This window comes from Kockovaella imperatae (assembly GCF_002102565.1).
Source record: "Kockovaella imperatae strain NRRL Y-17943 chromosome Unknown BD324scaffold_19, whole genome shotgun sequence".
NCBI classification, from domain to species: domain Eukaryota; kingdom Fungi; phylum Basidiomycota; class Tremellomycetes; order Tremellales; family Cuniculitremaceae; genus Kockovaella; species Kockovaella imperatae.
The window spans coordinates 1-11,617 of NW_019028959.1; the positions used below are offsets into that span (position 1 = coordinate 1).

At 52.0% G+C, this 11,617-nt stretch overlaps 6 protein-coding genes across 6 annotated transcripts; 4 read left to right on the forward strand and 2 right to left on the reverse strand.

The window, feature by feature from the left end:
• Positions 1-344: 344 nt before the first annotated feature.
• On the forward strand, positions 345-1,350 carry BD324DRAFT_639233 (hypothetical protein). Its single transcript, XM_022017206.1, has 6 exons — positions 345-501; positions 557-701; positions 742-866; positions 920-927; positions 1,013-1,123; positions 1,168-1,350. Exons 1-6 carry the CDS (start codon positions 436-438, stop codon positions 1,265-1,267), a joined length of 555 nt encoding a protein of 184 aa, XP_021867863.1. The 5' UTR covers positions 345-435; the 3' UTR covers positions 1,268-1,350.
• A 2-nt stretch (positions 1,351-1,352) lies between these two features.
• BD324DRAFT_639238 (hypothetical protein) lies at positions 1,353-2,261 on the forward strand. Its single transcript, XM_022017207.1, has 6 exons — positions 1,353-1,456; positions 1,531-1,672; positions 1,722-1,846; positions 1,900-1,907; positions 1,946-2,056; positions 2,101-2,261. Exons 1-6 carry the CDS (start codon positions 1,388-1,390, stop codon positions 2,165-2,167), a joined length of 522 nt encoding a protein of 173 aa, XP_021867864.1. The 5' UTR covers positions 1,353-1,387; the 3' UTR covers positions 2,168-2,261.
• Positions 2,262-2,462: 201 nt separating this feature from the next.
• BD324DRAFT_639243 (anion-transporting ATPase-like domain-containing protein) lies at positions 2,463-4,135 on the forward strand. The gene is made up of 9 exons (XM_022017208.1): positions 2,463-2,740; positions 2,800-2,817; positions 2,867-2,934; positions 2,995-3,133; positions 3,191-3,284; positions 3,337-3,487; positions 3,533-3,776; positions 3,829-3,983; positions 4,034-4,135. The coding sequence occupies exons 1-9, from the start codon at positions 2,662-2,664 to the stop codon at positions 4,064-4,066; spliced, it is 981 nt and encodes a 326-aa protein (XP_021867865.1). The 5' UTR covers positions 2,463-2,661; the 3' UTR covers positions 4,067-4,135.
• Positions 4,136-4,192: 57 nt separating this feature from the next.
• On the forward strand, positions 4,193-5,465 carry BD324DRAFT_639247 (putative mitochondrion protein). Its single transcript, XM_022017209.1, has 5 exons — positions 4,193-4,302; positions 4,370-4,424; positions 4,478-4,785; positions 4,832-5,032; positions 5,069-5,465. Exons 1-5 carry the CDS (start codon positions 4,257-4,259, stop codon positions 5,365-5,367), a joined length of 909 nt encoding a protein of 302 aa, XP_021867866.1. The 5' UTR covers positions 4,193-4,256; the 3' UTR covers positions 5,368-5,465.
• On the reverse strand, positions 5,466-7,200 carry BD324DRAFT_639250 (xylose isomerase-like protein). Its single transcript, XM_022017210.1, has 5 exons — positions 7,055-7,200; positions 6,864-6,984; positions 6,565-6,818; positions 6,510-6,518; positions 5,466-6,463 (listed from the first exon to the last, which is right to left on the reverse strand). Exons 1-5 carry the CDS (start codon positions 7,096-7,098, stop codon positions 5,485-5,487), a joined length of 1,407 nt encoding a protein of 468 aa, XP_021867867.1. The 5' UTR covers positions 7,099-7,200; the 3' UTR covers positions 5,466-5,484.
• Positions 7,201-9,278: 2,078 nt separating this feature from the next.
• On the reverse strand, positions 9,279-11,512 carry BD324DRAFT_595529 (ubiquitin-related domain-containing protein). Its single transcript, XM_022013847.1, has 8 exons — positions 11,036-11,512; positions 10,826-10,983; positions 10,710-10,779; positions 10,512-10,669; positions 9,937-10,462; positions 9,813-9,890; positions 9,616-9,765; positions 9,279-9,570 (listed from the first exon to the last, which is right to left on the reverse strand). The coding sequence occupies exons 1-8, from the start codon at positions 11,053-11,055 to the stop codon at positions 9,357-9,359; spliced, it is 1,374 nt and encodes a 457-aa protein (XP_021867868.1). The 5' UTR covers positions 11,056-11,512; the 3' UTR covers positions 9,279-9,356.
• Between the last annotated feature and the right edge of the window lie 105 nt (positions 11,513-11,617).

The following is an 11,617-nucleotide window of genomic DNA, read 5'->3' on the forward strand; positions in this document are numbered from 1 at the left end:
AATATGCATCGTACCGGACGTCGATCGTCGAGACGTACAGCGAGGAGGCGAGCAGATGGGCAAGAGAAAATCATCGCAGTTGTGCGATTTGGGGGTTGGGAAGACACTGATTTTGTAGTGGTGAAGTGCTCCAAGTGTGATTTCTATGGTGAGCGTATGAAGAGGTTTTGAACAGCACACTGTAGGATGAGATAGCTCGAGAAAGAAAGCGTCCATCTCGTCCATGGTTATAAGCCTTCTCACTATGCCAGACAGAATCCCATTCACGATCAGCTGGTCAAGTGCCACAGCACACCAAAAGGGAAAATGCTCGAGGTGACGAAATGAAATCCGAAAATGCGGTGAGGGTATTCGAACATCGCGACGAGTCTCTTGAGGAAGATATGGTGTTGGTTACAGGAATCTCTAAGCTTCAGTAGAGCCATACCAGTCAGCATGAAGGTCGTACGGGAGCCTCTTCCGATCGGCTATTACTACTTTTTCTGGCTCTTTGAGCCGATAGTGAGCGGTGGAGGTCGAATGTGCTCGCGGCGCGACTTGACAATGTGTCTCACAGGTGATCTCCCTGGGCGGTGCTTATCACGCCTTCATCAACACCGCCGATTATGCTTTCGATCTTGTGCCGTCAGGAGTGGAGCCTGTCACCGAGAGACTTGGTCACACTCTAAGAGGGAAGACAATCATCCATACTTTTGGAGTGTGTGAGTGCGCCAAGGAAGAAGCCAGTGCCGATGTCAATAGCGTGCCTTTGGTTCGGGTTACTGCCATTGACGCTATGGCCATTGATCAAGAATAAGCTAGCACATATGCCAGAGGTGCAAGAAAGCTTTGCATTCGCAATTGAAGCCTCACAGTTTGTAGTCGATGTGAGTCCATTGCGGTGCTTCAGGCGTGATCTGAGCGAGCTGCGATTCCCTAGATTGCCTTGTGAGTTCTTCGTCAACGCGTTTGATTTGTGATCGTTTGATTTGTGATCGTAAGGTTTGTATTCGATGCTAACTGGCGTACTCAGACTATACGTCAGCACTGCCCATCTTCCTCAGGATGTCCTTCTCGACCCAAGCCGATGGACCAAGCTGAACGCCGGTAATATTATCATTGTCTCCAGTCTGTTGGTGGTCAGGTATGTCGTGGCTGGAGCCTGATCAATCTGACAGCCTCCATCAGAGCTGCATGGTTGTTGGGGATAGGAAGGCGCGTTCTCCCCCAGATCCCCGCAGATAGGGCAGGCAACAAGCACATCAGGAGACTACGCGACCCGCGTTAAACGCCGCTTATGACGTTTTGACCGATGGTGCCGAAGTCTCAAATGGGCGCTCATGAGCCGCATGCATATTTGTGTTCTACTCGCTCTCCATACAAATACATCCTCCGAGTATCTAGTATCATGGCCGTTACGCATCCGCGCCGTCCGCTTCCAGGCCTGTATTACTACTTCTTCTGGCTCATTGAACCTGTACGTACCATCCTACGGCTACTTGCGAGTTCACGACGTCCACTTTCAATGTATGCTGACCTTGTCGACCGAAGGCTTTGACTCTGGCTGGAGCTTGGTCAGCAATTAGCAACTCACAGGGCTATGCTGCTGATCTCCTCCACAACGAAGAGCCAGGAACGGTCAACCTGGGCAAAACCATCCGAGGACAAATTGTGGTCGGCGGCCTCGGTAGCTGTGAGTAAGGGATGCGCTCGCCTGTGGGTTGGGCTCACTTCAAAGCCAGGCTTCTTGCTGTTCGCCATGATCTCTCTGTCCCTGTTTCCCATCATCAAACGTTCGTTACCGGATAGGCCAGACATTCAGGAGAGATTGGTCAAGGGGATCCTGATCCCTCTAGCCATTGCTGATGTGAGCCTAAGTACCGGTGTGTCTACCTACAACGATGCTGACCCAGCCGTCAGTTGACTCAGTGAGCTCATCAAGCGGAGGGCGGTCTAACCCCTCCAGTATATCCATGACGCTGCTGCCCTTACCAATGTCGCTGCTTCAGCAGCCGCTCAAGTGGACATACATGATTCATTGCAACGTCATGATCACAGCCTTCTTGTTCCTCGTCAGGTGAGAGACTCCAAGTCAGAGAGAAAAAGCTAAGTCGTGCCCAGGTCGATGTACCTACTAGGTGTTGGTCGAGGTAAAAGCGCAAAGAGAGCCTCCCGGAAAGATCTGTAAGGGGACCGACTGGAGGCAGCGAGCTCTTGTACGATACACGAGGCCTCTCTGAGTCATGTACTAAGCGGAGCCATGCATCTGTGTGATATTCGTCCAACCCATGATCGCAATATGTTTCTCAGCCTTGCAAGCGAGGCGAGAATTATTTCATAGTCACCGATGATTTCTCACCGGTCACGGCCATACCTGATATCTGAGCTTTTGGCTCTGTACCTTGATCGCTCTCTGTGCAGCATCGAGAGACTGCATCACAAGGAGCGATCCACTCGATATATGAGGTTAACGACCGTCCACGATCAGTGTTGCCACGTGCTCCTCCGCGTCTCGGTTTCAGAATGCGCATTTGTCTATAATCAACATGACTGCATCATACCTTCATACAGTATTCTAATTCAGAGTAAAGAAGGAGAGGTGATCGACCTGGAATTGTAGCTACTCTTACTCGTTCGCTCGTATTGTGTTCGCTCGTGTAATCCTGCTCCTCATACTTGATCATGGCAGACGAATTCGAGCCGCTTGAACCGACACTCCAAAATGTTCTCGACCAGAAGAGCTTAAAGTGGATCTTCTGTGGTGAGTCCATGCTTCGAAGAAGGCAATAGACTTCTTAAAAGTTACCACTCGTCACATAGGTGGAAAGGGAGGTGTCGGTAAGCTTTGCAGAGCGAGTCATCGTCAGGTTGCTTATATCACCTTCAGGAAAAACGACCACTTCGTGCTCTTTGGCTGTTCAATTAGCGCAATGTAGAGAATCGGTGCTGCTCATCGTGTGTTTTGCTTTGATGGCTCATGCAGTCTTATGAGGCTGTCTTGCTGATGCGCTGTAGTCCACCGACCCTGCGCACAATCTGTCAGACGCATTCTCACAAAAGTTCGGAAAAGATGCGACCAAAGTCAACGGGTTTGACAACCTGTATGCCATGGAGATCGATCCGAACGGGAGTTTGCAGGAAATGATTGAGGCGTGTGAGTCTGAATTCCACGCTCGCTGTGCAGTAATCTGACAATGAATGGATCCTCCAGCGGATCAAAGCGGCGGCATGGGATCCATGATGCAGGACCTCGCCTTCGCTATACCGGGAGTGGACGAGGCGATGGGCTTTGCGGAGATCATGAAGTGAGTAGGAGTGGATGAGTGCCCAACGGAACGATACTCACGTCATCCTCAGGCATGTCAAGTCTATGGAGTTCTCGGTCATTGTTTTTGACACCGCCCCGACTGGTCACACTTTGCGTTTCCTCTCTTTCCCGTCTGTGTTGGAAAAGGCTCTGGGCAAGCTCAGCACGCTGAGCGGCAGGTTCGGACCCATGCTGCAACAGGTGAGATTGAGCTGCCGCTGGAAGTCCAGAACTGAAGATAACCAGATGCAAGCCATGTTTGGTGGCGGCGCACCTCAAGAGGACATGTTCGCGAAACTCGATGATATGAGAGAGATCATAACGGAAGTCAACACCCAATTCAAGGACCCAGAGAAGACGACCTTTGTCTGTGTCTGTATCTCCGAGTTCCTGTCGCTCTACGAGACCGAGCGCTTGATACAAGAGTTGACGTCGTACGAGATCGACACACACAATATTGTGGTCAACCAGTTGCTTTTCCCGAAACCCAGTGAGTTCTAGCGATGTATGCTGCGGCACGTTCTGACAACCTCGGTACTCAGGTGACAACTGCGAACAGTGCAGTGTGCGTCATAAGATGCAGCAGAAGTACCTCAACGAGGCTTTCGACCTTTACGAAGATGGCTTCCATATTGTTCAGCTGCCATTATTGACCGAGGAAGTCCGGGGAGTCGAAAAGATCAAAGAGTTCAGCAAGGTCAGCCTGCTGTCTGCCTTAGTCTGTCTTCACAGCTAATTTGATCTCAGATGCTGGTGAAGCCGTACTCGCCACCTAAGTAGACGTGTTAGTCGTAGTATCTGAAGTGTATCACCGGTATTGGATCTGCATGCATCTTGCTGTCAGAGCCGCGTTTCATCGGCAAAAACGATCGCCGGCAAAAATCAATTCATGGTCATATGCTATGGTTCTTGACTTCTGACATTTTATCTCGATCTTGCAGGGAGTGACGAGCTTTCTCTGAAGGTAGTGATGTCCATCCAAAAGCTGCTGGTAGTAGGAGGGAACGGCTTCTTAGGTCTGTCGCCCTGATCCGCAACCCATCGACGATCTTTCCTCAATTTGCTGACTTGTCCCTGGTCCAGGCTCTGCGATATGCAAAGCAGCCGTTGGTCGAGGATGGGAGGTATCTAGTATGAGGTCAGTCATTCGCTGGGCTTCGATTCGAATAATCTGCCTGACAAGCTATATAGCTCCTCTGGTAAACCCTACGCAACGCCGGCTGGGCATGCTCCAAAGTGGGTGGACGCTGTACAATGGCACGCCGCCAATGCGTTCGAACCCTCCTCCTACTCTTCCCTGGTAGACTCATCCACAGCTGTCGTGCACACTCTCGGGATACTCCTTGAAGATGCTGGCTACAAGAAAGCAGTCCGCGATGGAAATGTCTTTGGCGTGCTGGGAGCCATAGCAAAGGGAGTGACTGGCGGACAGAGCTCAAATCCATTGAAGACGGGGACTGAGAGAAGGCTAGGATATGAAGGGATGAACCGAGACTCTGGTGAGGCGCAGACCAATTGTGAGGAAAACGCTCATCCTCCGAGCAGCGCTGCATGTTTTGGACACGATGATGGCTTCGTCATCCAAGAACAAGAGCCGGCCATTCGTTTACATTTCTGCAGCTGATGCTTTCCGACCTATCGTACCGGAAAGATACGTCGAGACCAAGAGGGAAGCAGAGCGAGAGATCTTCAGAAGATGTCAGGAGGATCCGGCCCGAGGCATTCGACCGGTGTTTATCCGGCCAGGTGAGCTCAAAAGGCCAACTTCATTAACGGTTCCAGGCCTGATGTACCACCCGCACGTTCGACCCATATCGACTCTGCCCGCATTCCTCTTATCTGTCTCTGCCTCTCTTCCTCTTCCCAACATCTTCGCGTCGCGCTCTTTATTGGGCTCTAGTGTCACCTCGCTCAAGACTCACCCCATACATGTTGATCACGTAGCGGAGGCTATACTACGATCCATAGACGATCCAGAAAGAGTTGGCGTAGTCGATGTGGAATTGATGAGATCATGGGCTGGTTTTCAGGACGCAGAGGAGGCTGTCAGACGGCGGAGTGGTCTGGAGAGCATACATTGATGGGTATACTCTGACATTATGCTTCATTCAAGATCCCTGCCTACGGCAGCTAGTTATAGGGTCTATGTGTAATTCGATTTGACGATGCGACATTATAAAGTGGATATCATCGAGAGTCTATGCTTTCGCCTTCCCTTTGTCTTTCCTCCTCCGCAGCTTCTGTGCCTTGCACTCGCTAACATGCTCCTCGATCGCAGTCGCGTCCGAACCTAGCCTCTCTTCCTCACCTGGGAGCTCCCGCCTGAGCCGACTCGGCCCGGGACTTGGTTGTCTGTCCCCGTTCAAAGTATCGTATAAGGAAGGATGGCCGAGATTGACGGGTGAGAGCTCCACTGGACAACCACCTGATGCAGACGCAGGACTGTCCCGAATGTCCACCCGCCTTGGCCAGTTCATTCCCGTCGAGCCCGCTTTCGGTCGCTTATTGCGTTTTCTCGCTTTTGAGCCTTCAAAAGTCCACGGATCGGGCTCTGGGGAGTGATCACTGAAGAGGCTCGAGCCCCGTACCCAAGACTCTTCCCGGAAGGAAGGTCGCTGTGCTGCATTGGCTCTCGCTTCCTTCCGCTCACGAAGTTCTTGGCGTCGTCGAGATGATACGGTCATCGCTCGGGTTTCACGGATAGAAGAGATCGGGTCCGACAAATGTGCAGCCCGTTGGGAGGACCTTCGAGGCTTTTTGTGCCTGCGACCCGATCCCGATAGGCCTTTCCCTTCACGCGCCCAATGTCTCCCCACCGCACAGAGCTTGCCGTTCACAGCTGCTCGGTTGGCCAAGAGGGTGTCTCTGAGGGTCCCACCTGTCCTCATCACAAGATTCCGGATCTTTGTCTCGATTTGAGCCTTCTCCTTCCGATGATTTTTGCGTATGGATATCCAATCGGCGGCCCATTCTTCATCAGTTGCGTCCGTGATGCGATTGATGAGCTGTATCTCTAGTTCGTGTCTTGCACGCTCCAAGCATCCAATCTGCGCCGGAACTCCTTGATCTCTGTCCCGATTCCCGCAGAAATAACCAGGTGTTTCGAGGATGATGGGAACTCTGGAGAATGATGGGTGGCGAAGGATCTCCCTAAACGCATCGCTTCCTATGTATCCGCTGGTCGCGAATGAGCGCTCGCCTGTTGTGTCAGAATCATACTTACAAATCGAGACTAAGCAAGTCAGCGAGATTACCCCTGAACCTTGTGCATCACTCACTTCGTGTGTGAGTCCTTCCTCGTCCCATGCTTCTCCAGCGAGTCACTGAGGTGTACTGCGGCTATAGCTTCCCTTCCCAATCCCTCTACCGCCCGCAAAAATTCTCCTCGAGCTTCAGTCTCTGCCAGGTCGAACTGCATGTATACATGGCAGAGGTCCATACAGAATTTGACTCTGCCGGGCATGTTGACCAGCGTGATGAAGCGCTGAATGGCGTCCAGACTGTGACTGGTCTCACCACAGCACCGGTCGGTCTGTCATTGTCAGAGCGATTCTTCCGAGAGTTCAGAGCAACTCACCATGGTCTCAACTGCGAGGTCCACCTCGGGAACTTTCTTGAGGAGCTTGCGTATTCGTTTCGCTGTGGCTGCCACCACGCGTTCGTGCTCTTCTGCGTCCACCTGGCCAGTGTTGCCGAGACTGCGCGTCGTAAATCGCACGCCCGGGAAGTTGTGTGGCGGCTGGAGTGATCTACCTAAGCGGTACTCACTGAAAGACCAGCAAACGAACCCCAAAGTCCCGCGCCTGCTGCATCTCTGACAATAGGCTCTCCACCGACTCCTTCACGACAGATCTGCATTTGTCAGTTTATGGCTCAAGCTGAGTGACCTACTTGTCAGAGCTTGCGATGTTGTTTGGGTGGACCGCATGAGCGATCAGAGCAAAGTCCTGAGCTGAAGCCTGCATTAGTGAAAGATAGCATGCCTTGACTCACGGAGGAGCCGACGAACCTCCCGAACCTTGCCAACCAGGTCACGGTGTTCGGGGATTTCGGTCACCCCGGCTTTCACCCTGCGACCAGGGCTGTTCAGGAAGATCGAAGCTCCAGAGAGCGACGTGTCTTGCCCGAAGCTTTCGGCTATGCGATTGAAACACGCCAGAATCCCACCCTCGCGCGATACAGGCAGCATGAGGCGCAACCGGTCGCGTGAGCTTTGCGCCTCATCTGATCCCACATCTTCTTCAGACTCCGCTCGAAGCAGTAATGGGTCCAGCAGACCACGAAAGTCAGCAGGGGTAAATACTGTCGAAGTAATTGGGGTTGTCGGAGCAATCTCAGCCGAATGAAACTCGTCATTACGAGCGCCATCGCTCTCGTCGGCCCCTTCAATATCCTCCTCCTTCTCGTCGTCCGTATCTGCTGTGAGATCGATGACATCTGCAGGGACAGTGCGTATGATAGTCACAGCCTGCGTTGCCGGAGGGGTGGGCAGAGCCGGCACAGCACGAGTACTGGATCCAGCTGTCTCGTAAGAAAGCGGACCTTTGCGACTCTTCTTGATCTGTTTGCCGATCGATGGACTTTGGGCCGGCGCCTTGCGTTTTCTTGAATGCGATATCGGCCCGATTGGTTCGGGAGATTGCGAACTGCTCATCGTCGACGATGATGAAGACCTCTGGTACATCATAGTCTTGGAGCTTTTGACGGTGTCCACGAGCTGATCCTCATTGTCCTCAGCTTGCCTTGCAATTTGTGGTGTCAGAGGAGCCTGACTCGGATCCATCTCTAGTTCCGGGGATAAGGGCATGCCCAGCGTCCTCCACGATGGCCCCAATCTCGCGGTAGGGTAAACAGGGGGGAGCATGGCGGTCGAAGGGTAGGATGATGCAGTCGCAAATGGCCCGCCAGCAACTATGGGTGTACGTGATCTTCGTCGCCGACCCAGTGGTGTAGTGTTTACGCCCGAAAGCGGTGGCCGGGACAGGCTTCGTTGCGCTGCTTGACGCGGCTGCGACGAAAGCCCACCTCGTGATCCTGCGATGGAGATCTCTCCCGCATGTCCAGTATCTTCCTGCTGCACTCATCAGACTTGGGACAGAGAAGGAAACACAGGCTAACTCACAGTCAAATCTCTTGATCTCCAGCTTTCTCTGGAATTTCGATCGTATGGTCGGTATCGAGGGGTTCGAGCAGGAGCCGCAGGTTGTGTTAAGACGCGATCTGCTCGTGGCTCAGTAAGAATGTGAGAGCGGCGAGGCATGATACGTGTGTATGTGTGTATGTCAAGATGTGATGGGTGACAGATGGAACGAGGAATAGACAAAAATAATTTCCCGCTCCCTCCAAAAGTTTCTGCAATGTATTTCGCGTCGCGCCCTCCAAAGGACATTAGGAAGTGCCTGTACCGCGTCTTTACCGGCGAGTCAGCGAGATTAGGCGAGACCTGGACCGAGCAAGGGTGAAAGCCAGAGGACATCAGCTCGGGACACTGTCGGAGATGTCAGGGACCCTGAGCTTGGCGTCCGTAGTCTTGCGCTTTGACCTCGACCTAGTCTAAGGTATTCTTGATACCTTTGTCAAGCAATCTGTGACCAGAAATGGAGCTCAGAATGGCAGATTTTCGTGTTCTGAGAGAGTTAGCAGTCTGTACAGGTACGAAAGTAGAGCCTGAAGACAGACTGCCACTTTTTACCGATCTGCCACCGTCGCTTACTGAATTTCCAGAATTCGGGCAAGCCCATGGGCTTATGATCGTCTGGTGGACCAAGTGGTACACCGTAGACCTATCCGAGGCGGCCATTATGGTATTTGTGCCCCGAATACACCTCGTATACCCCGGCAGAACCTGATTTGGACCCAAAGGTAGCATCCCGCAGGGTCCCTTTCAGTCAGGGTGGTCGATATGCCGGATCCGGTTGGGCCAAAGGATGAATTAGGAGCATCGCGACGAAGATATCCGTGCCGTCTGTCGACCAAAGCAGTTCGAGGTCGTAAAGTCACGGAGATTCATATGGCAAATCCTACAAAATACGGAAGTTCGACATCGGATCCTTTTCTCTCTAAGGTCTCATCATTGACCACCACGGAGCCGAAGCACCAAGTGCAAGGTAGACTCCTTTTGGATGTTGTAGTCACTGAGCGTGCGTCCATCTTCCAGCTGCTTTCCAGCGAAGATCAACCGCTGCTGGTCGGGTGGGATGCCTTCCTTGTCCTGGATCTTAGATTTGACATTGTCGATAGTATCTGAGGATTCGACTTCGAGGGTGATCGTCTTACCAGTGAGACTATCAAGTATCAGCACGATCGACATCTCGTTTCCGGTCACTCACGTCTTGACGAAGATCTGCATACCTCCTCGCAGACGCAAGACAAGATGCAAGGTGGACTCTTTTTGGATATTGTAGTCTGAGAGAGTTCGTCCATCTTCCAGCTGCTTTCCGGCGAAAATCAATCGTTGTTGATCAGGAGGGATGCCCTCTCTTTATAATAGTTAGCAGATCTCCAGTCTCCCAGCAACTTCACACACTTGTCCTGAATCTTGGACTTGACATTGTCAATTGTGTCAGACGACTCGACTTCAAGGGTGATGGTCTTTCCGGTGAGACTGCCCCGTCGTTAGTATGAACTCAGCTGGATCCAGTCGCACTCACGTCTTGACAAAAATCTGCATACCTCCTCGCAACCTGAGCACCAAATGCAACGTAGACTCCTTCTGGATGTTGTAGTCGGAGAGTGTACGTCCATCCTCGAGTTGTTTACCGGCGAAAATGAGTCGCTGTTGATCAGGAGGAATACCCTCCTTGTCCTGAATCTTGCTTTTCACATTGTCGATGGTGTCGGATGACTCAACTTCCAAAGTGATGGTCTTGCCAGTCAAGGTCTTCACAAAGATCTGCATACCACCACGGAGACGAAGAACGAGATGAAGGGTTGATTCCTTCTGGATGTTGTAGTCGGAGAGGGTTCGTCCGTCTTCGAGTTGTTTACCAGCGAAAATGAGTCGCTGTTGATCAGGAGGAATACCCTCCTTGTCCTGAATCTTGCTCTTCACGTTGTCAATGGTATCGGAGGACTCGACTTCGAGGGTGATGGTTTTGCCGGTCAAAGTCTTGACGAAGATTTGCATACCTCCACGAAGACGGAGGACAAGGTGGAGAGTGGACTCCTTTTGGATGTCTAGAGCAGCCTCAGCTTTGCGGAATTCTGGTACGAAAATGAAGCTCACTGTAATCGGACAGAGTTCGACCATCCTCAAGCTGCTTTCCCGCGAAAATCAAACGTTGTTGGTCAGGGGGAATTCCCTCCTTGTCCTGGATCTTCGACTTGACGTTGTCAATCGTATCAGATGATTCGACCTCAAGAGTAATAGTCTTCCCGGTGAGGCTGAGACATGGGTCAGGATTGTACAGAACTGATGACTCACGTCTTGACGAAAATCTGCATTCCTCCTCGGAGACGAAGGACCAAGTGTAGGGTGGACTCTTTCTGAATGTCTGGGGATGAGTCAGCACAGCCCCGCGTTTCCATCGATTGACGCACTGTAGTCGGACAGAGTTCGACCGTCCTCAAGCTGCTTTCCAGCAAAGATCAATCTTTGCTGATCAGGGGGAATGCCTTCTTTGTCTTGGATCTTGGATTTGACGTTGTCAATGGTATCCGAGGACTCGACCTCGAGGGTGATAGTCTTTCCGGTAAGGCTGAAATCAGACGTCAGCATCAATAGACGGCATGCGGGGGAATGCTACTCACGTCTTCACGAAGATCTGCATGGTGATGATGAGATACTACCGAAGAAAGTAGGGAAGGATCGATTATCAATATCTGTAGGTTGGAAGATGGCGGGATCGAGGGGCGATCGAATGGTGACGTATCCGTCAGCGACGTGTCCAATGTCCGAGATCAGGGAGAAGCAGAGGCACGATCGCCCAATTGAAAGGTTTGGGATACGAGGAAACGAGTGGAAGACCTCTAGACAACTACAATGTCTCTCGCACCAATACTCATCACGCATTGGGCGTGTTGAATGGGTGGCGATGCTTATACGGACACGGTCCGCGGACCGTCGTCAAGCTTGACTTGGAGAAGACACAGACAAGAGACTGGTGCGATCCCCTTCTATGCACCCAGTATCATGCAGACTCGCGCGCTCGACACTCACCTAAGCTAGAGTAAACAGACACGATAGTGATAGGTTGAAGAATGAACGATGGATGGGATGGGAATGAGTCATGGAAGCTGCGAGATAGGGGGGGTAAAGGGGGGTCCCGGGGGGGCGGGCGGGCCGGGCGTTATCATCGGCGTTTTATTTGATGTGGCACTATTTTTCGGTCA

Excerpts from the sequence above, each read along its gene's own strand:
- BD324DRAFT_639233 (XM_022017206.1), top strand. The coding sequence starts at position 436 with ATGAAGGTCGTACGGGAGCCTCTTCCGATCGGCTATTACTACTTTTTC. Across the intron at positions 702-741 it reads CATCCATACTTTTGGAGTGT|CGTGCCTTTGGTTCGGGTTA; the intron begins GTGAGTGCGCCA and ends CGATGTCAATAG. Across the intron at positions 1,124-1,167 it reads TCCAGTCTGTTGGTGGTCAG|AGCTGCATGGTTGTTGGGGA; the intron begins GTATGTCGTGGC and ends AGCCTCCATCAG.
- BD324DRAFT_639238 (XM_022017207.1), top strand. The coding sequence starts at position 1,388 with ATGGCCGTTACGCATCCGCGCCGTCCGCTTCCAGGCCTGTATTACTAC. Across the intron at positions 1,457-1,530 it reads TCTTCTGGCTCATTGAACCT|GCTTTGACTCTGGCTGGAGC; the intron begins GTACGTACCATC and ends TGTCGACCGAAG. Across the intron at positions 1,673-1,721 it reads GGTCGGCGGCCTCGGTAGCT|GCTTCTTGCTGTTCGCCATG; the intron begins GTGAGTAAGGGA and ends CTTCAAAGCCAG.
- BD324DRAFT_639243 (XM_022017208.1), top strand. The coding sequence starts at position 2,662 with ATGGCAGACGAATTCGAGCCGCTTGAACCGACACTCCAAAATGTTCTC. Across the intron at positions 3,285-3,336 it reads GGCTTTGCGGAGATCATGAA|GCATGTCAAGTCTATGGAGT; the intron begins GTGAGTAGGAGT and ends CGTCATCCTCAG. Across the intron at positions 3,488-3,532 it reads TCGGACCCATGCTGCAACAG|ATGCAAGCCATGTTTGGTGG; the intron begins GTGAGATTGAGC and ends GAAGATAACCAG.
- BD324DRAFT_639247 (XM_022017209.1), top strand. The coding sequence starts at position 4,257 with ATGTCCATCCAAAAGCTGCTGGTAGTAGGAGGGAACGGCTTCTTAG. Across the intron at positions 4,786-4,831 it reads AGGGATGAACCGAGACTCTG|CGCTGCATGTTTTGGACACG; the intron begins GTGAGGCGCAGA and ends TCCTCCGAGCAG. Across the intron at positions 5,033-5,068 it reads ACCGGTGTTTATCCGGCCAG|GCCTGATGTACCACCCGCAC; the intron begins GTGAGCTCAAAA and ends TAACGGTTCCAG.
- BD324DRAFT_639250 (XM_022017210.1), bottom strand. The coding sequence starts at position 7,098 with ATGCAGCAGGCGCGGGACTTTGGGGTTCGTTTGCTGGTCTTTCA. Across the intron at positions 6,985-7,054 it reads GTTCGTTTGCTGGTCTTTCA|TCTCGGCAACACTGGCCAGG; the intron begins GTGAGTACCGCT and ends TACGACGCGCAG. Across the intron at positions 6,819-6,863 it reads ACCTCGCAGTTGAGACCATG|ACCGACCGGTGCTGTGGTGA; the intron begins GTGAGTTGCTCT and ends TGACAATGACAG.
- BD324DRAFT_595529 (XM_022013847.1), bottom strand. The coding sequence starts at position 11,055 with ATGCAGATCTTCGTGAAGAC. Across the intron at positions 10,984-11,035 it reads ATGCAGATCTTCGTGAAGAC|CCTTACCGGAAAGACTATCA; the intron begins GTGAGTAGCATT and ends GTCTGATTTCAG. Across the intron at positions 10,463-10,511 it reads TCGAACTCTGTCCGATTACA|ACATCCAAAAGGAGTCCACT; the intron begins GTGAGCTTCATT and ends AGGCTGCTCTAG.